The sequence below is a fragment of the Hesperophylax consimilis genome, chromosome 29, assembly GCF_061612785.1.
Source record: "Hesperophylax consimilis isolate HC1 chromosome 29, BYU_Hcon_1.0, whole genome shotgun sequence".
Classification (NCBI taxonomy): Eukaryota; Metazoa; Arthropoda; class Insecta; order Trichoptera; family Limnephilidae; genus Hesperophylax; species Hesperophylax consimilis.
In genome coordinates this window covers 14,309,912-14,333,878 of record NC_142864.1, presented here as the reverse complement: position 1 = coordinate 14,333,878, position 23,967 = coordinate 14,309,912, and the positions used below count along the sequence as shown (strand labels likewise).

Genomic DNA, 23,967 nt, shown 5'->3' with positions numbered 1-23,967 from the left:
AGGGATTTGGCGAAAAACGTCAAAGGGCATAGAAAAACGAGAGGGTCAAAAACCCGAGCGACTTCACTGAGGATAGTGCGTTTAGTAAACTCGCAATCGAGGCATAAGACTTCGAATGAAAATGTATCATATCGTGGCTCCCACTTTAATCCCAATACCTTGAGAATGTGAGAGTTATCAACATCCATGGACACCAAGTCATTGAGGCAGTATTCCGGAGGCAGATCGGCGAGTAATTCTGGTTTGTTACTAGCCCACTTCCGCAATTCGAATTGACCTCGTTTGAACAGCTCGATAACTTCGGTTTTCGTTTGTTGAGCTTGTTCCAAGTTGTTACAACCGGTGACGATGTCATCTATGTAAATATCCGAAGTTAGCACACGACGCGCTAGCAGTAAATCATAACCTTCATATTTGGTCAACTGTTTGACAGTACAACAGGCTAAAAATGGGGCGGAGGATACACCACAGGTTACAGTGTTTAGTTGGTACTCTTGGATGGGTTCCGACGAATGAAAACGCCAAAATATTCTTTGGAAAGCACGATCTGGTTCTTGAACCAATATTTGGCGATACATTTGTCGTACATCAACAGTAAACACTACCGATGGTATACGGAATTTTAGCAAAAGCTCCAGCAGGTTCTTTTGAAGCTTTGGACCGATAAGCAAGGTATCATTTAACGAGGATCCGTTCACATCCGTCGCTGAGGCGTCGAAAAACACTCTTAACTTAGTGCTAGCGCTGCTTGGACGAAGAGTGCAATGATGAGGTATGTGATACTTTCCCTTGTGCAAATCTTTTCCAGGAACACGAGTCATGGGACCACTGTGTAAATAATCAGTCATGAAAGCAGAATATTGTTCACGTAAGGTTGGATTTGCTATGAGTTCGCGCTCGAGGGAATGGAATCTACGTAAAGCGATCTCACGCGACCCTGGAAAAGAGATATCCCTTCCCCTTTCTCGGAAAGGCAAGGATACGATGTATCTTCCCGAAGTGTCCCGTGAGTGGTCAGTGTAGTACATTTGTTCACAAAGTTGTTCCTCAGGAGTGAGGTGTGAAGACTGGGGAATGGTGTCTAACTCCCACAGTGGCTGGACCTCTTCGTGGAGCCGGTCTTCGTTAGTAACGATGAAAGAATTCGTTTCATGAGCAGTGTTCGAACCAACTGAACCTAGAAGAAGCCAACCAAATGCAGAATTGAAAGCTGATGGCTGACGTGGACCACCATTCAAATTACCAGGTCTCAGAAGAGAAGAGAAAACCTCAGCACCCAAAAGAAGATCAATCGGTCCCGGTTTGTGACAGTCAGGATCGGCAAGAGGCAAGTCTCTCAACTGATGCCACGATGACTTATCTAGACGAACAGTTGGCATGTTGCCACAGATACTAGGCAGCGTAAGTGCCTTGATGTTGAAGAGAACCCGTCCCTTAACACCGATCTCTAATTGAATGATTCCTGACGTGGTTGCGGAAGATTGGCCTAAGCCGCTAACTCTCTGAGAACTGGCTTGACGAGGGATGCCTACAAGCTCCGCAGCACGATCGGTGATGAAGTGAGCTTGACTGCCCGAATCGATCAATGCGCGAAAGGTTTGGAAACGGCCGGACGAATCGCGAATGCCAACATTGGCGGTTGACAATAGTACTATGGACTTGTCTCCTAAGTTGGTGAGGACCTGAATTTTAGAGTCGGAAGAAGGCTCCTGGTCCGTAGACGTCGTGGAGTGTTGATACTGATCTTCCAAAGAAGCGTTTTCGTCTCGATGGAGCAAAGTATGATGTTTTTGCTGACATTTTTGACATGTAAACAAAGATTTACAATCTTTAAGATAATGAGAAGAATGAAGACAATTGAAACACCAACAGTGTGATTGAACAAACTGTAGGCGATCCTGAACTGACTTGAGTGCAAATACCTTGCACTTGGAAATGGAGTGGTCTTCCCCGCAACAGGAGCATTTCAGGTAAGTGGTGGAGTTCGAGGACCTATTTGTTTTAGGCTGTCCTTTCTTAAGATCGCAAAGAAGCGCTGAAGTGCGTTTTTTGGCAGCCTGATTAAAGTTCCGTGCAAGAGGTTTGTCAATAGTACTGCTATCGCGAGTCGAAAAATGTAAGTCTCGTACAAGAGCTTCGCATTTGTTATAAAGAAATTCTTTGAGTTTCAAATATGAAGGCAGGTCGGTAGGAGACTGCAGTTGTTCGAATGCGCATCTTGTAGGTGAATCTAATTTCGACAGAATTAAATAACAAAGCACGAAGTCCCAATTATCTATTGGGAGATCCAATTCTTTTAAAATTGTTAAATCCTCATTAAATACATCGAACACGCGACGAAATTCAAAAGGATCGGTAGACGGAAAATTTAAATTTAGCATTTCCCGCCAACACGTAAATGCGAGTTCACGCGCGTTACGATAGCGCGCGATTAATCTTTGATATGCTTCAACGTAGTGAGCTCCTTGTACTGAAAATGTCCGAATTAACCCTAAAGCTTCTCCAGATAAACATGAGAACAAATACTGCATGCGTTCGATGTTGGATAAAGATTTGTTTTCATGAATCAGAGCGTTAAACATGTCGTAAAATTCGGGCCATTGCTTGACATTTCCAGAAAATATTGGAATGTTTATTTTTGGTAATTTAACGTTTGTGCACGCATTCGCGGTTTTACAATCGAGAGGCTGACTGGTTAACTCCTGGTAAATTTCGACAATTTGATAATACATCTCGTCAAAGGTTTCGCGAATTTTATCCTCATCAATTTCGTTTGTGTCATCTAAAGCTAATATTTCCGCGTGAGACGTTTCAAATTCAAGAACTATCTTTTCCAGAGTAGTATAATGCGCTAACAGTAAGTTGCACTTAGTTGCATCGTGCAAAGCGCTTTTTGCTATTTCATGTGTCTTGACTAACCTATTATTCGCTAATGTCCGTTTCCGGCGCAATGTTTGAATGGCTGGGGCCATGTTGAATAAACACGATTGGAAACGTACCCAAAAACGAAACAAAATAAATGATAATAATTTAATCTATTATAATTATATGCGCGGTAGGTCGTAAATACTCAAGCGCTAGGTACCTACCTAATTACTGTTCGAATTGATTATTATTCAAAATTTAAGAAACATTCCACAGCATTATCCGTTTTGGCATAGATAGATTATAATCTTAAAGTTCCCTAGTTTCGGCACCAAAAATGTTCTAAGAACGAACAGGGGTTGGAATAGCCGCACTTTAAAGGGCTATTCCACACAGATAAAGTATAAATGAATTATATGGCTTGTGACAGGCGATGCAAAACACAATACATAACGTTAATTCACAATCAACTTACCGGGAGGAGATGGTGAAATCTGCATAGTGAGCATCATCTGTCAGCACTGGGACGTTTAGCGTGTAATTAGTACTCGTTATTTTAGATTAAATTTCGATAAAAATACGTCTTATGATTATACCGATTAGACAACCGGCGATCGAGAGTTGACAGGACGAACCGTTTTTGTGCAACTGCTCGGCCCACGGCCTCCGTGGATCCAGCTGACATGTGCGAAATTTAAACTATACAGTATAAATTCTGACGGTACGATTGGCTAGTACACAGCCTGTCAAAAGCAATCAGCGTTACGGAACAAGAGGGTTTGCTAGGAGGCTAGGTTTAGAAAAAGGCAAATACTCATATGATGAAATTGAACTAACTCTAAACCTCTCTCCTTTGGAAGTCCGTCGGGAAAGAAATGACCTCATTTGCTTCGTCAAAATTATAAATAGTATTATTGATTCACCTACTCTACTGCAACTCATTCCTTTCAATATCCCCTCACAAAGACTCAGAAATAATGAACTGCTCTTCCTCAACCATCATTCGACAAATTATGGATATTATTCACCATTGTCCAGAACGTGTAGACTGGTCAACTCAAGTCAAAACCTTAACTTTTTTGGGATAAGTCTAAATGATTTTTGCCAGTCACTAAACAAGTGACGGAATATTATAAGTGTCCCGTGGTCCTGACCCACGGCGTAGTCTTGACTTGATTCGACTTGTCACTTTATTTTCTTATATTATATCTGCCTTATGTCTTTGCTTTCATGTACCTTTGTCTACTCCTGTATTTTTCATTTTACTTTATTCGTGCTATTATTTTGTAATTTGGACGATGTCCGTTAATAAATAAATAAATAATATCTGTGCGGCAAAATATCAAGTCTTAAGAATTTTATTTATACGATCCGGTAAAAAACTTCATAAAAGGGCACAATTGTACATAATATAAATTTACTTCCTAAGATTAACTTGTAGATGCTTGTATGCATACAAAAATAAAGGCTTGGTGATAGATTGATTGATTGATTGTGATTGAGATTGCAATCTATCTCGGAGGTATACTTAAAAAAAATGGGAATACTGCTCTGCTCCAACTAAACCAATATCATGCTGAGGCTGGAGGTAGTGGGGTAGGGATGGAGATGAGGAAGAGGAAGGTGGGGAAAAACCTGGTAGCTATTCAGATCTGGTCACCAAACACGGCCAAAACCATTTAATCGTGACGTGTCAATTCGGATTGGTTAATGGTTCAATTCTTACACCAGGGCGATATTGAGAGTATCTTCCACCTTGGGACGTGCCGCAAGTACACTATATATTATTTTAAATGAATAAATTGTTAAATAACACATTCACCAAATAAAATTTACTTGCGCACGCCAGGATTTGAACCCTTAACCTTCGTACTGCTAGTCGAGAGCCTTACCCCACAAGTATAAATAGAGAGATTTTCAAAATGCGTTGAGTATTTTTTTTTACCATCTGACCAATAGTTACTATCTACTCGTAATATCTACTTTTAACTAATATATATATATATATGTATGCTTCCCACAAATATAAATTTAAGACTTAACTCATCATCTCTGCACTGGAATGAGATGATACGGAGTCGATAAAATGTATTTTTTTAGTAGTACCAATGTGATATACAGTAGTGAATTGTTGAAGTCCGGCTCGCCCGAGGAAGACGTGGCATGATCAAGTGAAACTAAATTATATAAAAGTATTATCTTCACCTTAAAGATAGACTCAGATTTCAGTTACACTGTAATTCACAACCCCAAAACTTTACTCCAAACCATTCATAACCCCGATGCAACGCCGGGTACACGTTAGGTATTAAATTAATAGAAATAGAAAATGTAAGGAGTGAACCCGCCTATCATAAATCTTCCATAACAACATCTTATGTCTCAACATTTTCAGGAGATTTAATATCCGGATCATCGAGCCCCCCGGCTGCTTTATCACCAGGCGAGAGACTCCGGGGTCTCAGCCCTTCGCCCCCTCCCCCTGGCGGCAACAGCCCGAGGAGACAGCGGGGCTCTCCGCCACCCCCTTCGCTTGGGCCCCCATCGCCACCTCAACAGCCCCCGGCGTATGCCCCTCGGGAGTACTCGCAAGGGTTCAACCATTTCCACCCCCAATCTTCGCAAGTGAGTTGTTTTGAAGTATGAACCAACGAATATTATTTGTTTTGATTGTTAATTAGAAATTGTTATAGGTGTTAATTACATTTTAATTTAGTACCGTGTCTTCATCAGGGTAATTTCCGCTTCATTTATTTATTTTGAACGCGGTGATATTTATAAATGAAAGATTCTAACTGGATTGCATATTAATCAAAAGAAAATGCAATAAATAATAAGAATGTAAAAATGGATGTACATGGCTAAAACACAATAAATTAATAAATATTATTGTAGAGTCAGAAATTTACCTCATGATGTCCAAACTAGAAAATATTACAGAGATTCCACTTTATTTACAGGAAGTGATTTTAAAAGTTAAATTAGACGGTTAAAACTGTATCCCCTTCTAGACCTTCGACTGTCTTGATAAACTAGACGGTTAAAACTGTATCCCCTTATAGCCCTTCGACTTTTTTGACAAACAACAATCAACAAAAAAAACATTAAAAAAATTATGCAGGCTTATGGGCAGCTTGACAAAACCCAGAAGATCTCCACCCTCTCAAAAATCATCTCAATAATAATTTTGTATTAAATATCTTGTCCGAAGAACATATATGGCGCAACATCTCAGGATAGAATTTGGCCTTTTCAGTCTTCAGACTTTCCGTCTTTTTGGTCTATCTCTGATTTACTTCCACTAGGGCATCCAACAAGTCTTGATTGTCCAGTCATATAGTTTTCTTTTCACACATATGCCCATAGTACACAGAGATTGTGACGCAACCACAAGTAGCCTACCCATATGCTAATCTTTAAAGCTGGTTTCCATACACGGCGCTACCCCAATTATACTGAATTTGATCATTTTTCAAGTGCAGCCGTGGAATTAATGACAAATGACTCCAGCGATGAAAACAAAAATATTGTTCTTCTTTATATTTAACCATACAACAAAATAAAGCCGCCGAGGAACTACATGAGAATGATGTCAGATGGGCTTTTCTTTCCATCTTCAATCGACGACTTCTTCACCAAATACTTTTCAACGTATTCCGATAAATTATAGCTATATGAACGTCATTTCGTACGTCACGAAACTCACGTCACCAGCACCGTCAGTAGCTTGCAATTGAGGTCAAACATGTAGTCAATCATGTAGCAAAATAGTGTGGATACTCCCAAACGACGCGCGTGCTACGCGCACGATACTCTAGTCGCTTGAAAGTACCTCCGTGTGCGATTGGCCTTACATTTACTTTCTCATTGATAAAACTTGTAACACATTTTCTTATGACAAGTATGTACAATATTAAGTGTATTAAAACTGTTTTATTTTTCCTTTGTTCGAAGTCAACTTAAATACAATTCTCCCGTTTGGAACCTACATTACAATATTCATGTACAAGATATTAAAAGAATACAAAATGAATTCTCGCACTTTTCAAGTTTTAAAATGGGTATTCCAGCAATTTTGGTTTACTAAAACTTTTTAAAATTTATCTGAATATGCCATAATTGTCGGACAGAAGAATTTTCACCGACTTTTACATAAAACATTCTAAATTATGCATTTGATGGTCCAGAATTTATCTATCCAGAAGCTTTCGAATTCCACCACGTAAGTTATTTCAGTGCAAAAATACTGGGCCTAACTACCATATGTATTTCTCTTTGCTCAGAATACTAATGTAGAGAAATAGTTATATCGAGTCAACGGAAGTCTTCAAATTTATCTCTTAACAAATACAAACGATTGTTATTGAGACAGTTCAGAAATATATTATAAATACTGTATAATTTTTATTATTTATGTATAAAAGTCACGTTAAAAAGAGGATTAATAAATAAATAAAATACAATTTATTGAACTTATTTTACAGGTCTTCAACTATCCGTCTATTAGTTCTATGAGCAGCATAGCACCCGGAGGGATCTCACCATCCAGTTTGAGTCTTTACTCAACTGCTATCACCACTCCAAGAACGGCTACAAGAGCAACTGTACCTAGGTATGCTTCACCATAACACAGATAACCATAGACAACCTATTTTACTCATATGTTCCCACCTATTTGAAGGTATGTCGAAGCCATCAGATTTCTATTCAGACGACAGATCAGAAACAAACTCATCATCCTTTAGTATCGACAGCATTGGAGTAGTCAGTCTTCAAAGCCCTGGTTCAAGCCTTCTTTTAATCACAAAGACCCTCCACACAATATCCTCAATGTTAATGCACAATGTAAGGCACCTCAGGCATCAGGATCCATAGCGACATCTGTTTCTAGTTCCCGATAAAGGACGCCATCTGATTGTATTAAATAAATTCCAACATTTATGCTAGTCGAACTACGTAAAACGATGGAGAACATATACAGAAAGAGGAATTAAAAGAGTGACCATTGACTGTAGACTATTTTGTAAAGGATTTAATTAAAAAAGTTATAACATCAATGATTAAATACGTTCGTTGGAGCACATAAGCAGAAATCAAAATTAAAAGAGTGATCACTGACTGTAGATTATTATTTAAAGGATTTAATCAAAAAGTTATAACATCAATGATTTAATACTTTCGTTGGAGCACATAAGCAGAAATCAAAATTAAAAGAGTGATCATTGACTGCCAACTATTTTGTAAAGGATTTAATTAAAAACTTATAACATCAATGATTTAATAGGTTCGTTGGAGCACATATGCAGAAATCAAAATTAAAATAGTGATCATTGACTGTAGAGTATTTTGTAAAGGATTTAATTAAAATGTTAGTGTTTTATTTTCAGATGGAATGCCCCCTTTATCACACTAGAAGAAGAATTCAATATAATAACGCACCCTGTATCGAGCAATAACCCCGAAGCCAATTCTGTTGTCTTGATGGACGAAGGTAAAAACGATTCCTCAATCTTTGCACAGATAATCATTGTGGATCATTAATTACTGATACAATGAACTATCGAATCAAAAATGTAAAAAAAATCTTAAATAAATGTTAAAATCGAATTGAAAATGATAAAGCAAAACTAATTTATCATTGAAAGGTTATTTAATTTTAAAGCCAATTGGTTCCAGACACAATCATGCCTTTCAGACACTATGAACCTTTCAGTATTAAAAAATAAGTGAACGAATTAAAAAAAATATTTGTCTTTATTAATATATATTAACAACCAGGAGTACATTTTTGCTCTAGAAATTCAAAAAGTTCCTTACTATATTTTTTGGAACACTGGTAAAACTGAAACATTAGGAAAAATAGGGAAATCACACGTTTTAAAAATATTCGTCAACATAAATATAACATACGAGAACATTTAAATGCTTTGTAAATTAATCGGTGGATTAAAACTAATAATAATAATATTTGGCTAATTTCAAATCACTTCAAGGGCGAAGTACAAATGTATTTATTAAATAATAAATACGGCTGACTTACAATTAGGATTCATAATAACTAGTGACTTACAACTAAGGCTCATAAATACTGACTTAAAACTAGTGACTTAAGACTAAGGCCTATAAGTACTGTCTTAATGACATACATATTTACCTATGTACAGACTTCCAACTAACCTACTTACATTTACAAATACATCAATAAATACTCTTTCTAATTTTACTAGCGCTGTAGTTTAGCAATGAAGTTATATAATATTTGGGTGTTTCATAATTAATTTTAAAACACTGGTGCAAAATGCGCTCAATGGGTTAACTGGATTATTGTTCTTACCAACGAAAGGAAGAACTTGTATACTTTGTAAAATATGTATACTTTTGAAATCTTATCATTTAAAAACAAAAACTGCGTTCGGGAATAAGATCGGATTACAAAATAATATGTCAGGCTATTGCTTCGCAGATCGGTTCTTCCAGTCTTCGGTGATCACCAGCGAGGCCGTTTCTCTCGAGGCTAGTGGGCACCTCGTTTGCAGAGATCAGCAGTCCTCCATGCAGCATCACCAACCCTCGGATATGGACTCACCAGACTCCGACAAGCAGCCCTCAGACATGCTCATCGGTAGCAAGTCCCCGTGATATATACTAAGCACCTAGGTTCGCGGAATCTAGGTATCCCACAGGGATGGTATTTTAGGCCAGTCTTGAATTAAAATTAAATCAAGGATGTATAATAAGTATTGAATACTTAAAGACAAGAGGAAAATGGTAATTAATAAACGCAAAATTAATCTTTGATATTAATTCAACACAGGAAAACAAAACACAGTGAAATCTAAAAACACACAAGCATTTTTGCAAAAATAGTGCTTTTATTTCGTTTTAATGAGATATAAGCTGTTTTCAGTGCTGGTAACAATATGTATTGGTTAGAGCAAGTTAAATACGCAAAATATTTTTTGTTTTCTTACGTTCTTCAGAACGTACGGTGGTCAATTAGAGTGGTTTTGAATCTGTTCCCTTTTATGGTGATGAGATATTATATTGCATTGTGCAGTTTTAAAGATTGAATAGAAAATAATCTGTCTTATAAAGGATACCATTTTCCCGCCTTTACGAATGTGGTAATGTTGTAAACATTATATTAAAATTAACTCGACGAAATAACGAGGGTTCAGAGACCCACTAAGACATTGTTTGATAAACAAAATAAACGAAAAAAAACGGTGCTTGCTAATATGTAAACTGTGATTACGCAATTAAAATTGACGATATTATGTAATTAGTAACTGTTACAATGTAACCACTAACCCCTAACTTCCCGTTTGTAAATATTTGTTACATAATGCGTTCTTCCTGTTGATAAGAAAAATATTTTGACTTACGTGAATTATTCTTACAAATGTTACAGGGCGAAGACTTTACCAACGATAAACAAAACAGAGATTTTTAAAAATATTTCAACTCTTTTTTTCTGAGAACGTGTTTCTGGGTTTCTTGATATGATTCAGGAATCCGACTTATTGAGGGAAATGCTCTAGGAACGATGTTGAATTTAAGTAACTTGGGAATTTAGAGGTGGTTAAAATGAATACGACTGTAAAAGTACTGTTTGAGTATATTGTAACGCCATCTTTCTTCTATACACGATATTGACAAAAAAACTCAAAATTTGGGCTCTTTTCATTTGAAATGTTGAGTAAAAGTCTTCACTATGTACTATATACAAAACTGAAATTGTGGCCAAACTATTGTTAGTTAATATATTTAAGTAGAAAACCTAGCCTTCCCTTTCTAGATATAATAGGTGTAAATAGTCGTACTAATTGCTTGGCGTGTTTATATTATTTGTAAGTAGAAAAAATACGAATTAAATGACGAAAACGCGTTTGTAAGAAAATGGTTTTTCGTTAAAGTGGTGTAGGTAGTTATTATAACGAGAAGAACTATATTTTATAATATCGAAAACTAAGTTTTCGAAAATATTGCAATAAGATTATAAACGTTTGTTTTTGTAATTTGTTAAACATTTGAAGTTTTTTTTCTGTTTTGTTTTGTAAATTTTTGTTATATAATGAATATGATTTTCTTGGTATATAATTATTTAAAGAAAAATAAAAGACTTATTTTCTTTAAAATTTTCATATTTTTCTGTGATTTTTTTTGTTTAATTCAAATTGAGTCAATTTACGAGTATTGCTAACAATAATAGACAAAAGCAATAAAAATTACCGATGAGTGGCTTTGTACGAAAGGTAATAAAATATCCTAAGAATAGTCCAGTTTTAGTAGTAGTATATTCAGAGCATAGAATATGTACAATATTCCCTATTGTGGAAAATTTTAGATGTATTCAGTTCAAACTCGATTTTCTATTTTATTTTTGGGATAATTATAATATGACTTCCAATATACTTAAAAAAAGAATTAACTATTGAATATATCTGTAGTGCCACTAGGGTTAAGAATAACTTGTGCCATTAAAAATATAAAGTATTTAAGAAATGATCGGTTTTGAAACGATAATGAATGACTTTTACGATTTTGAGTAATGGAGGTCACAGATTAAATTAACGTTTTCATTCACAGACATGATAATATTAAGATTTTTTTGTTCGTAATAGTTTCTACATTTAAAAACCATTTTATTTGGATACTGTCAAATTTGTTGCTATTGTTGAAAGTAGAACCGTTCATCCCTAATTTTCTTTTCTTTTTCGCAATAGTTTCTACATCTTAGAACAATTTTATTTTGATTCTGTCAACTTTGTTGCTATTGTTGAAAGTAGCCCCATTCATCCCTACTTTTTTTTGCAATAGTTTCTACATTTTAATACCATTTTATTTGGATACTGTCAACTTTGTTGCTATTGTTGAAAGTAGCCTCATTCATTCTCCTTTTTTTGCAATAGTTTCTACATTTTAATACCACTTTTTTGGATACTGTTACCTTTGTTAATACTACATTTTTAATTTTTTTAGATGAAGAAATTTTTTGTTCTCCATTACTCAAAATCATTGAAATGTATTCGAATAGCATTGAAATAAATTATGTGAATTGCCTGAAAAGGATAAAAGATCATAAGATCTCGCTGATTGCTGCAATACGCTTGAAATTGTAATAAAAAATTGTTACCTTTGCACGATAAACGCAAAAATTGTAGTTCTCTATTACTATAATATACCACTCTGTATTCTTGGTTTGGGCTTTTTACCAATGGTGACTTCAAGAAAACAGGTCAAATTAGCCACAACCTGCTGTCAAAACATATGATTCTGCGAATTTGTTAATGTAGTTACTTGATTCGGGCCAGTGTTTTAAAACCGATAATCGAATTTTGGGGTTAACAACTACAAAATACTGCTAAGTAGTAAAATTGTGTTTTATTTTTATTTATGTATTTATCTATTCACTTATACATACAGTTTATAGGTATACATATTGACATTGGTTGCAAGTAATACAGATAGAAGTTCCATATATAAAACATGGTAGTAGAACTAAATGTGATATGCAACTGTATATACATGATTGAAGCTTAGGTAGTAATGTTCTGTGAACACCTCACTAGGAGAACCTGTGCCGAGGTGTTTGCATGGGTGTTATTCTGCCATCATAGTTGAATGGAACACAATATCCTCCTTGGGAGTCTCCACAGTAATAAAATATATAGTCTCTTCCTTTTGTTACTGAAGTTACTCGAATTACATTTGGGCCAGTGTTTTTGAACAGATAATCTAACGAACCCCAACTTTTGGGTGAATAACTACAAAATACTGCAAAGCATACTGGTATGTCTTGAATTTGATATCCAGGTGATGATTTCGGATGGATTTGAACAGAAAGTCAGACAACCCCCAGTGTTGGGGCCAAATAAGACAAAATACTTGATGTCAAGACAAGTTGTAGGTAAGATAGTTGTGCTTACTTTTAATCACTGGAATTTGACAAGGGCGATAATTCGAGTATGTTTTGGTAGAAAGTAGTTGACGTTGAATCCATTTGGTAACAAGTTCATACCATGTTTAACATTCTAAAATTAGTGGTATATTGCGTGCCTTCAGAATATTAGTTGGAAAAAATAGAGATATTGAATTTAGTAACCAACGACATGTATTTGAACCAACGTAATTCGGGACATTAAGGGTTAATTATATTATGTAGTTTGAACCGAACGTTGCAAAGACAAACAAATTAAAATTCTTCCATATTCTATAATTTTCAAACTATTTTCTGTTGATTTTTTGATGACGAAGAACTTAAATCTTCAGTATTTTTTGTTTGTTTTTGAAAATTTCATATGTAACCTTGTAAAATATTGCTAGGTTTTTCGTAAGGGTTGATACATGATTTGTAGCGTTTTTCTCTGTCTTTTGTTTCAAACGAATTTAAAACAAAACAGTTAGCATGTTATTCGAAATGAAATGACAAAATACCTAAGTATTTGGTCATTAAATACCTACTAAACATAATATAATAATACCTACATATATTTTTAGACATCTGATCACTTACTAAATAGCTGGCATATTAAATTAATTTAAATAAAACTAGTTACTAATATAATATTCATTGAAATAATTTGTAAAGAAGCCTAAGATAATGTGCCTTAGAAAATAACAATATATAACCATATGATATACAATACAGATAAGGTTTACTTGAAAAATATTACATTTTGCTGATTTATAATAAAATAACTGATGCGTACACAAAAAGCGAGAACCGCTTCAGTCAATTTAGAAACCCAAAACCTAACATGTTTTGTTTGAAGTTTAATGGAACTCGTTGATGAACTACAAAGAAAAATGTTAAATGCAAAAATGAAATGATTGAGTTATAAAAGCATTTTAATTAATTTTCCATATACAGGGTGTATCGGCACGTACCCGACAAACTTTAACCAGCTATTCTTTAGCACATTTGGAATAAAAAATGTTATGGGCACTTTGCTGTCCGGTAAAATTTTTTTTTAATAAAAAAAATATTATTCATATTTTCACCACATGTCACCAATGTTTTATCCTTTGTCAAAGTTTGAAAACCCGTCTGGCAATATTTTGTTAGAGTTTCGTTGAATAATGTACGTACGTACCTACGTTGGCGCGCTTTTACAATCACAACGAAATGGCACGGCACCATTCGTCTCACTTTTAACTATTATTATTTAGTGTGTACGAAAGAGCGAGGACACTTTTTGACACACTTGCTAATAACAGCTGTTGAACATGAGAAAAAATGCAAATGACAGTGACGGTGTGTGGATTTTTTATTATTTTTTTTGTTTTTAATGGAAAAAAAAAATTACCGGACAGCAAAGCGCCCATAACATTTTTTACTCCAAATGTGCTGAGGAATAGCTGGTTAAAGTTTGTCGGGTACTTGCCGATACACCCTGTATATGGAATAATAATAAGCAGTAATTGTTGATTGAATTAATAGTACATATTGAATTATTTGGTGAGTTGGAAATAATCCGACGTGGGTCAGTGGCTCACAGCGTCTGACCGAACATCAGAAAGCGCAGGTTCAATTCCCGTCGGAGGCATTTATTTTTACTCGGGAGATATTTTCAATTTGTATTGATATTGCAGGCGACTAATTATTGCTTACAATAATTTGTTATCGTTTGGTATATGATTACTTTAGCTGCGCCATATCGGTAAACACTTTCATCAACCAACAATTCGAATGAATCGATGTGGAATTGTTGCATCAATGAATTAGTGTTATTGATAAAACTTTAATAAAACTCTGAGGAATTATATGTACATCATTTTTTAATTTTATTTCGAATGTTGGGAAGGGAATATTGAATGTATTGTCATTTTACAGTCAAGTGAATACAACTTGGTACCCCAAAAATATGATGATGGTTCCAATCTGAAAAATCTAAAACAACAATATTTAACTTAATCTCACAATTTTTGCATTTATCATTTTTTTATAGTACGCCATCGAAATTTTCTGAACCATTCAAATATCTCGCATTATGAACACAGAGTTTCTTCTGGAAAATTATAAATCTTGTCACATGTCATTAATGTCATTGCATTGTTAAAACATATAAGTAGTCAAAGTTCTTTCTCGTGAAGAGCTGAAAGTTTATTGTAATTGAAAAAAAAACACTGTGCTTGTGAAAACTCCAAAATTAAAAAGCATTAAGTCCCAAAAGTCAATTTCAAGACTGATTTTGAAGAATTTGTATTTAAATGGCATGGTATAAATTGTAATCCTTTATTTTTCGCAAATGAGAATAATTTGAAACATTTTTTAAATACCAATTAACAGAACATAAGATGTACTGAAGCAAGTGAAGGAATCTTCTAAATAAAATGTTTGAAGTGTATTGAAAATTTGAGGAAATCGCACCGTTTGATTTAAACTATGACTTCCAAAACATTTTAGGTAGAAATAGAAATAAAATATAATTAACACCTTTTGAAAAATTCTGAAATTTTATTAACACCTGCTTTTTAAAATTACAAACATGAAAAAATACAAGCAACAAAATGAGCGATCGCAACGGTTAATTATTATTTTTAATTTGAATGCTATTTCATAGATGGCAGTCTAATCGCTAGAATTGATAATTTTTTGTATTAACTAAACTTGTTTTATACATTGGTTATTTTTCAAAAATGTTTCACATTATTTCCAAAACGCTTTAAAAATATATACATATATCCCCTTGCTTCCAAAAATGTAGTATGTTAAAGTGCAATAGACAAACCATTAGAATACAAATAAAAATACGAAGAAATTGATTTATTTATCATTATAAATTAACAAATAAACACTGTTAATGAATTGCAATACAACATATTTTAATTGTTTTTACGGTTAATTGAAAATACTCCATTAAATGCTCCGAGGTAGTAAAGAAATTTGTTTTATATGCAATAAACTATTATATTAACCGATTTATGAATATGCCAGATTTAATAATATATTCGAAATAGCTATTGTCCATAGAAAATACTGGAAAATGATCGAACGTTTAAATATTTTTTTGATCTTTGATAATAAATGAATGAATCTAACAATAAAATGAAACTGACCAAATAAAAATGAACCGAAGAGAACAAATAACGAATTTCAAATTGTTGTTATAAAATTTAAAATATTTAAAAGATCATTAGATATTGTTTAAGTTTGTCATTACTGTTTTTTTTTGATCTTGGTTGTTACAAATTTGGAAAATTCTTTTTCCGTCAGATTCTTTTTATAGAACTAAAAGTCATAAGTTCCTACTTTTCGTAATACAAATGGTTCACACATTAGTTTTAAAAGTTTATTTTGGTGATATTACGTAACGGGCCATTTGATTTCGGACAAGTTATTTCACAGAATTTTAAGAATTCAAATTTTTTTTAAAGATAATTTACAAGTTCTCTGAATGTCCTATTCAAGTTCTATATGTATTTCAGTTATGTGAAAGAATTGGTCAGTAATAATGTAATAGCAGCACTTGAATATAACCTTTACAGAACTTTAAAATTAAAAATTAACTTTGAAATTTAGTTAACTGTTCAAATTCTGAGAAATAATTGATCCTTAGTTTTTGTATTCATTATTTTAGTCCAAAAATATATTGAACACCGATCATGTTTCCAGTGCCTGTTCGAAAAGATTGAATTACACTTAATTAGAAAGAAAAGATAGAGAAAGCTAGAAAAAGTAGACATAATAGTAATTGATAACTTATACCACCTAAATATTTACAAAAAACTTACATCTTTAAAAAAAACGAATCCAAAATGTGGTGCGTTTTTTCGTTAAGTTTGAGTAGGTCCATTGAAAACACCCGAGGCAGACGTAGAAGCTATAATATTTAAAATTTGTTGAGACGATTCAAATGGTTTAATTTGCATGGAAAATGTTCAATTTCGCTTCACAATAACTGTTATAATATGACCCCAATCTTTTAATTTTTTATATTGTCCAACGAATCATATTACGAGTATTTTATTTTAATTTGTTTTTTTTTATGCCTATTGTAATTTTTCTAACGAATTTACGGCAATGTTTTAATATATGTGCCCCATGACTCTTAAAAATGTTCTAATAAAAAGTGTCTGGAAACCCGTAGTAAAAGTAGAAAACCAATGAATCTACATCACATAGATAACCCAAAAAACGTATTTTTTTAAGATATGAGCTTTTCGATTACAAAAAAAATCATTTTTTCGAAAATTCAAGGGTTAAAAATCAACAGCTGATACTTTAGCCTTGACTCCCTGGCGACTTTTTTGAAAATTTAACCGAAAAACATTTCGATTCGATTTACTAAACAACAAAAGCTCAATTAAAAAAAATCGACTGGAAATATGATTTGGATACAAAAGTTTCCCGTTTGCATTAGAAGGTTTTTAAATGTTACATTTTGCTTTACAAAAAAAACTGTTACATTTGTCTTGGATAGTTCTGTCAGTATCCGAAAATTCATTGCGAAACCCGTTATTATTTTATGAACTTGAAACAAATAATAATACGTATTCAGTAGGAAAATAAAACATTATTTTTAATGTACTGAAAAATTGAATTACCGTCAATAGATTGTACAGCTGCTTGCTATTTTCTGAAATGAATTAGCACTTTACAAAAACTGTTTGAATTTGTCCTTACTTCCAATATGATTAACCCCGTTTTATGAATATAATATAACCTATTTAGATGATTTAATAAGAAAATACAACCGAAATATAATGTAATTTTGCTCCAATGTTTAAACATGCCCCATGTTACACGACTTATCAATTTTCTTTTGAAATGCGTGATGCATTGTTATTAAATACTGCTTTGTGAAACGCATTTGAAAATAGTTTATCGTCCATCGAAGCAATACATTTTCGTGCCTTTTTTAATTTTATTGTTTGTAAAAAAGCAAAAAATTCATTTAAAATGTCTCCAATTCAACATTTATACGCAACAGTATTGGTAAAGCTCATATTAATGTAGATATTCGAATTCAAGTGAAGGAAAAATTATATATTTTTAATTCAGCTTAACAAACTGTATTGTCCCTTATAATAAAACTATGAAATAGTTTCTATAGAATATAATGAAAAAAAAAACAAACATATTTTACATAATTTTCAAAAATATTTGTTAAAAATACTTGCCTAAGTGTTATTATTTATTATTGAGTCATTATGATTAATATTTCATTTAAAATTTACAGGAATGTTTTTTTGAATTGTATAATAATTTCAATTTAAGAATATTGCTCAAATAGAAATAACAGTGTTAATCAATTCATGTTTATTTTTCTTACCTTTTGCCTGAATTGAAGTTATTTTCAAAATTGTTTTAGAATCCACAAGATTTTTTGCTGGAAAATAATTTTTATTTTGCTGACTTAGTTCATTAAAACAAATCTTATAAAATTTACAGTGACGATTTTTTTGTAACAAATAAAGAAACAAAATAAATTTTGTTGTAAAATCCACTCATTCAACTGAGTTGTATAAACTTCCGTCACATTGATGATGTTTATAATAATATTTAATAGCGCTAATCTTCTATTTGATAATCAATCGTATTTGACGGAGGTTGAAGCAACCCTACCTAACATTTTTTTAGACTTAAAAGGATTATGAATTAAAGTTGATTTCCAGATATTTTGTTCTAATTTTGAAATAATTCGATCTGACGTTATTTTTTTTGTTATTTACATTTTATTGTATACACGGAAAGAAATAGATTTTTGCCCTCACGATAAATTAACAGGCCTTACCAATAATTTGAAGAAATTCTAAATAATTTGGCAATTGTCATTTTTTTCCGTGTATTATTGTTGTTAATTATTCTAAATTGTTATTGCAATAGTCAATTATAATAACTATTATTATTAACCGCGAAATAACTTAATTACATAATATTACAACGATGATTGTGAATAATTAGGCCGCTGTGTTATGCAACAATTATTTTTTATCAATATTATGTTGAATTTACATTATTTATTTATTTATTATCAAATAATTATTATTTTAGTCCATAAATGATATTAAAAACCACGAAAAAATGAGTTTAATTGTTATTTTATTTTATTTTTTAGAAATCTGACCAATTATTTACCAATCGCTGAGACCTCTGGTATATCGACCGTTAAATTTCCTGAAGTTGCAATCAGAAAGATCGAGAATTTGTGTGTATTTCAGATTTTCAATAAAATTCAAATAAATGGAATATTTCTGATCGTATCCGAAAAATAAACACTCTATTTGAAAAGTGATAAAACATCTTAGGTTTATTCGTCCAAACACTGACAAAAAATTACTGAGAAAAAATCAAATTTAATTAGAAAAATATACTGTTAACATAAAAGCTACCTCGCTGTTTTGTCATTTCATATGAAAATAATTTATAAAAAATTCAAATTGCGGTCGGGTTTCACAGAAGTGTACATTTTAATTATTCTGTGGTTAACTTCTAAAATTGAATATAAAGCGTGGTGTTATCTCTTTCTAACACCGTTTGGATCATATTTCTAACCATGACAGCAAGGAAGACACAACGATTTAAATGAGATCATTAGAGCCGTTCCGAAAAGCGAACAAATTGACTCTACGGGTAATAGCGGTTTGTTCGCAAAACTGAACAAATTAGCCAGAGGGGTTAATTCACCGCCTCCATAATATAAAGATGTTACAATAATTATTTTCATGAATTCGTAGGAGTCTCTAAAGTAATCTCAGAAGAAAGGTATGTCGTCAACGAAAAATCTTGCATGTTACGAAAAAAATCAATATATACTAAAATTATGACATCATGTACGACTTCTCTCTGGGACTATAATTCTAAAGATATTATGAATACAAAACAAAATAATTGATTAAAATACCAGTTGTTCATCCATTTTAGGCGCCGAACAGCGCACAAACACGCACTGCGGCTGTCGTTTTTACCGTGGTACTGAAATGCCGTGCCAAAACTGCTGCGTTTATTCGCAGCGTTTATTCACTTAGGCCTATTGCACAAAAAAAGTTTGGAAATCTGTAGTTAACTAATTGATAAACATAAGTTGGTAAGAAAGTTTGTTTTTAAAAGAGTTATTTTCAACTTACTAACTAACCAGAGGTAGGCAGAGGGGACGGACCCCAAACAGCTCGGTCTTGTCACACACAAACACTTGATTCAGATTCATACATTTCTTGTTAATCTGACTCTTGGACCGACTTACGTAATTGGTTCACTTGATCGTGCCATGTCTTCCTCGGACGTCCCCGTTTACCATTAATTATTAATCGTTTCTTCGTTCATTCGCTCTACATTCCCAACCATCTAAACGCTCCTCTTTTTCATTATGCTTGTAAAATTAAAGCTGATGACTTTCATTCTTTGCAAATCTTTACAGTGTTTTGTTATCAATTTTTTTATCGTATCGTAAATGGATAAAATGATATATTCACTGGGATTACATTTAAATGTGATTAAAATTTAGTAGTACCGATAACATAAAGTAAAAATAAATATATTTAATAGTGTTTTTACTGAAATATTTATAAATATATTACAAGGTGTTTTTTTGTGCAGTTGAGTGATTTCGGTTTCAGTCTGTATTTGGTGTCAGTATATTATCTATTTATGATCTCCCTATGTTTTGTATCCAGATTTTTATTTGAGATTTAAATATTGTTATGGGTTTGAATGAGAGTGAAATTTTGCGGTAGAGTTTTTTCCCTGAATGTTGTATTTGTAATTGCTTGTTGGATATGTTTTTGACCTTGAGATTTAATGTTTCTAATATATGTGTTAGTTGTTATTTCTTGTGTTATCTAATTATGAATGTATTGTTTTAGAATAGAGCTGTTTATGTGACATGATGTTAAGTTTGTTTAAGATTTCGTCAGAGCTAGTTCTTACAGGGACTTTCAGAATAATGGCTTTTTAGGTTTTAATGAGATGATTGTTTTAGGATATTTTCATTTGCACTGCTCTATCCGATAATAACCGTGTTCTAAGAGCGATTGACAAAGAGCCATGTAGATCATTATTAAGTTTTCTTACTAAGGAAATTCCTGATGGTTTTGAAGAAATAACTTAATGGTTTTACTACACATACGCCTTAGGAATCTCATTTCTAGAGCATTTAGTCTACTTTAATTCTTTTTCTACCAGTTACATACCTCACTTACATCCTCGGGGTAAGTACCAGCTTACAGGCATACATCAGGGTATACCAGCCATCCACTGCGAACTGCTAACTTCGTTTTTTTGGACAATTTAAAAATTGAGGTAAATATAAATCATAACGCGTAAAACCAAAACAATTGAAGTAACCATGATGACCGTATGTTGTTTATACGTATACTCTCGCTTTAGCCGTGTTTAGTGACTAGATCTGAATAGCCAGGTACTTCCCCACCTTCCTCTATCCCTTCCCCACTTACCTTCAGCCTCACAACATCCCCCAATTGGGGATGCCATAGTCTCACTGGCTCCAGACGGGAGCAGTTGGGACTCTTGTGAGGTATTCACTATAAAAAAAAAAATAATAATAAAAAACTTTCAGTATCGCTCTGGTAAAAGACATATTTTTTAAATTATACATTTTTTAAATTTATTACAAAAACTTTTCTAGTAAATTTGCGGTACGTTCCAGAATCGTAGACCATCATTCAGCTCTGAAACGTTGTTTGCAATGGCTTAGGACATATTTGCTGACCACGGTTTGACGAACTCCGTGGTTAAGAGGTGAGGCTCTCGATTAGAAAACCGAAGGTCGCGGGTTCAAATCCCGGCGTGCGCAAGTAAAATTTATTAGATATTTTATTTCACAATTTACACAAGAAAAAACCAAGTATTTTTGTTGCGCGTTCCAGAGTGGAAAATACTCTCGGTGTCGCCCTGGTGTAAAACCACCATTCAGAATTGAAATGTTGCTCAAAATGGCTTTAGCTGTGTTCGGAGACCAGATCTGAATAGTAAGGTACCCCTACTATCTCCAGCCTCACAACGTACCCCGATCGGGGATGCCATAGTCTCACTGGCTCCAGACGGATGGAACAGTGTAGTTTTACACAAAAAAAACATCTGAATGGTAATGGTAACGATACTTCCTGAATTGACTCCCCATCTCCTTTCCTTTCCCACTTCCTTCAGCCTTAAAACATACGTCACCTCAATTGGGGATACAATAGTCCCACTGGCTCCGAAGAGTTGGAACCATAGAATTGACATAAAAACCCAGATATTATGCATCTGCTTTGATCCCTATATAAAGTGGGTGGCAAAGTTTCATTAGATCCGTGCAGTTAGAACCCTTGTATTGTAAAGAGGACGGAACAAAAACGCCAAACAACTCAGTCATGGCACATACTTCTTGTCTCATTCACATTCATACACTGTCTCATGCTTACTCTTCTTTTATTCTGACTCTTGACATGGCCCAACTCAAATATCTGATTCACTTGATCGTTTCATGTCTTCTGCGGGCGCCCCCGGCTTCTACCATTCACATTGGCGGCATATATTCTCCTTAGACTCCTTTGTTCATTCATCCCTTTCTTTAATAGCAGTAACAAAATTATTATTTTACGTAACCCATTTCATATTTTGACACCAAGCCAGTCATGTTTCAATAATATTTATCGATCGTGTATTGACCGAATCCAACATGAAACAATCAATATTTATTTTTGTCGATAATGAATCCATACCCTCTATCGATAATACAATATATCTTATCAAACGATAACGAAATACAAGCAAAGTTATGACTTGTTCCCCGACCCCACGAATACATAGAACTTGTACTTGCGGAAGCTTTTCATGTGAAATTATCGATTTTACAAATGGATTTAATATCGTTTTCGGCCGCCAGAGGCACTGGGAAGCAAACTGCAGACTCAGGCAGAAGTGTTCAAATAAAAACTGTAGCATATCACAACAAAACAAAGAGTCATCTTCATTTGTATGATTGAATTTAATTTACCTTTAAAACAACGCAACCTTTTAATATGTAAGGCAGCTTTTAAATGCGGAAAATTCGCTCTACTTGCGTGTTAAAACCAGGGTATTCAGTCTAGCCTATCATCGATGTATGAATCGATTTCAGACCATCTCTTTGTCTCTCTCTACGTTATATGGAGCTGTGTGAATGAGAAAGAGACGACCGTTATATCGACTAGGTTGTGAGGTTGGTTGCCATGGCTGCCGAGCTAAAACCAAAGGGTGGATCGATACAAAAACCACCCTTGTTGGAATATGTACAGGGATGTTCTACTTGGGGTGAATCGACCATATTTTGGTCGATATGATTTCATACAAATGCGGCAATATTTTAATATTGAGTTGAATTGAGTCATGATAGATTTTATTGTGGCAGACCCGCGAAAAATCACGGGACATTATATTTGTACGATTGATAATTGCTGTATGTTTGAAATTAACCCTAGATTAATTCTAAGATATTTACACCTTTAAAATGTAGAATTGCTTAAATAATTATATATTGGCACTTGTATGAATTTTTGAGACATCAGTTCTAATTTTTAAAATGACAGTTTAAATATTGTTTTATGTTAAAATTTTATATTATTGTTAGTTAGTTTTTGGCGAATTCTTGAAAATGACAAAAAGCAAATTCGAGTTGTCAAAATCGCGTATTTAAATTCCGGCGTGCGCAAGTACATTTTATTTGACTGATTTGTGTTATTTAAAAATTTACGCATTTAAAATAATATTTTATATATTTGCGGCACGTTGTGGAAGATACTCTCAGTATTGCCCTGGTGTAAGACCATAATTCTGAATAGAAAGGGTTTGAAATAGCTTTGGTCGTGTTTGGTGACCAGATCTGAATTGCCAGGTATCTACTTCCCCTTCCCTCTACCTTCAGCCTCACAACATACCCTAATTATAACCTTTGGGAGCAGTTATAAATGATATGAAAAGTACAATTTTTTTTTCACGACAGTCTCAAATCTAGTGTTTTTTACTATAGTACGTCTATTTTTATTAATAGATGTATTTAAAATATAAATATTTATACATGTCTATTGTCTGCTTTGACTGAGTATTGAACCTTCCTCCACATGGACTGGAGTCAACAATGCTAACACCTAATCCAAATCCCAATTGTAAAGTACCGG

At 33.5% G+C, this 23,967-nt stretch overlaps 1 protein-coding gene across 1 annotated transcript in view; it reads left to right on the top strand.

Moving 5' to 3' along the window:
* NfI (Nuclear factor I) overlaps positions 1–18,809 on the top strand; it is a 72,034-nt gene extending 53,225 nt beyond the window's left edge. Inside the window, exons 11-14 of the mRNA XM_089649044.1 lie at positions 5,261–5,490; positions 7,350–7,477; positions 8,253–8,356; positions 9,329–18,809. Of these exons, the coding sequence (XP_089505170.1) occupies positions 5,261–5,490; positions 7,350–7,477; positions 8,253–8,356; positions 9,329–9,504 (638 nt within the window). The 3' untranslated portion in view covers positions 9,505–18,809. The remainder of the gene's footprint in view (positions 1–5,260; positions 5,491–7,349; positions 7,478–8,252; positions 8,357–9,328) is intronic.
* The last annotated feature ends 5,158 nt before the right edge of the window (positions 18,810–23,967 follow it).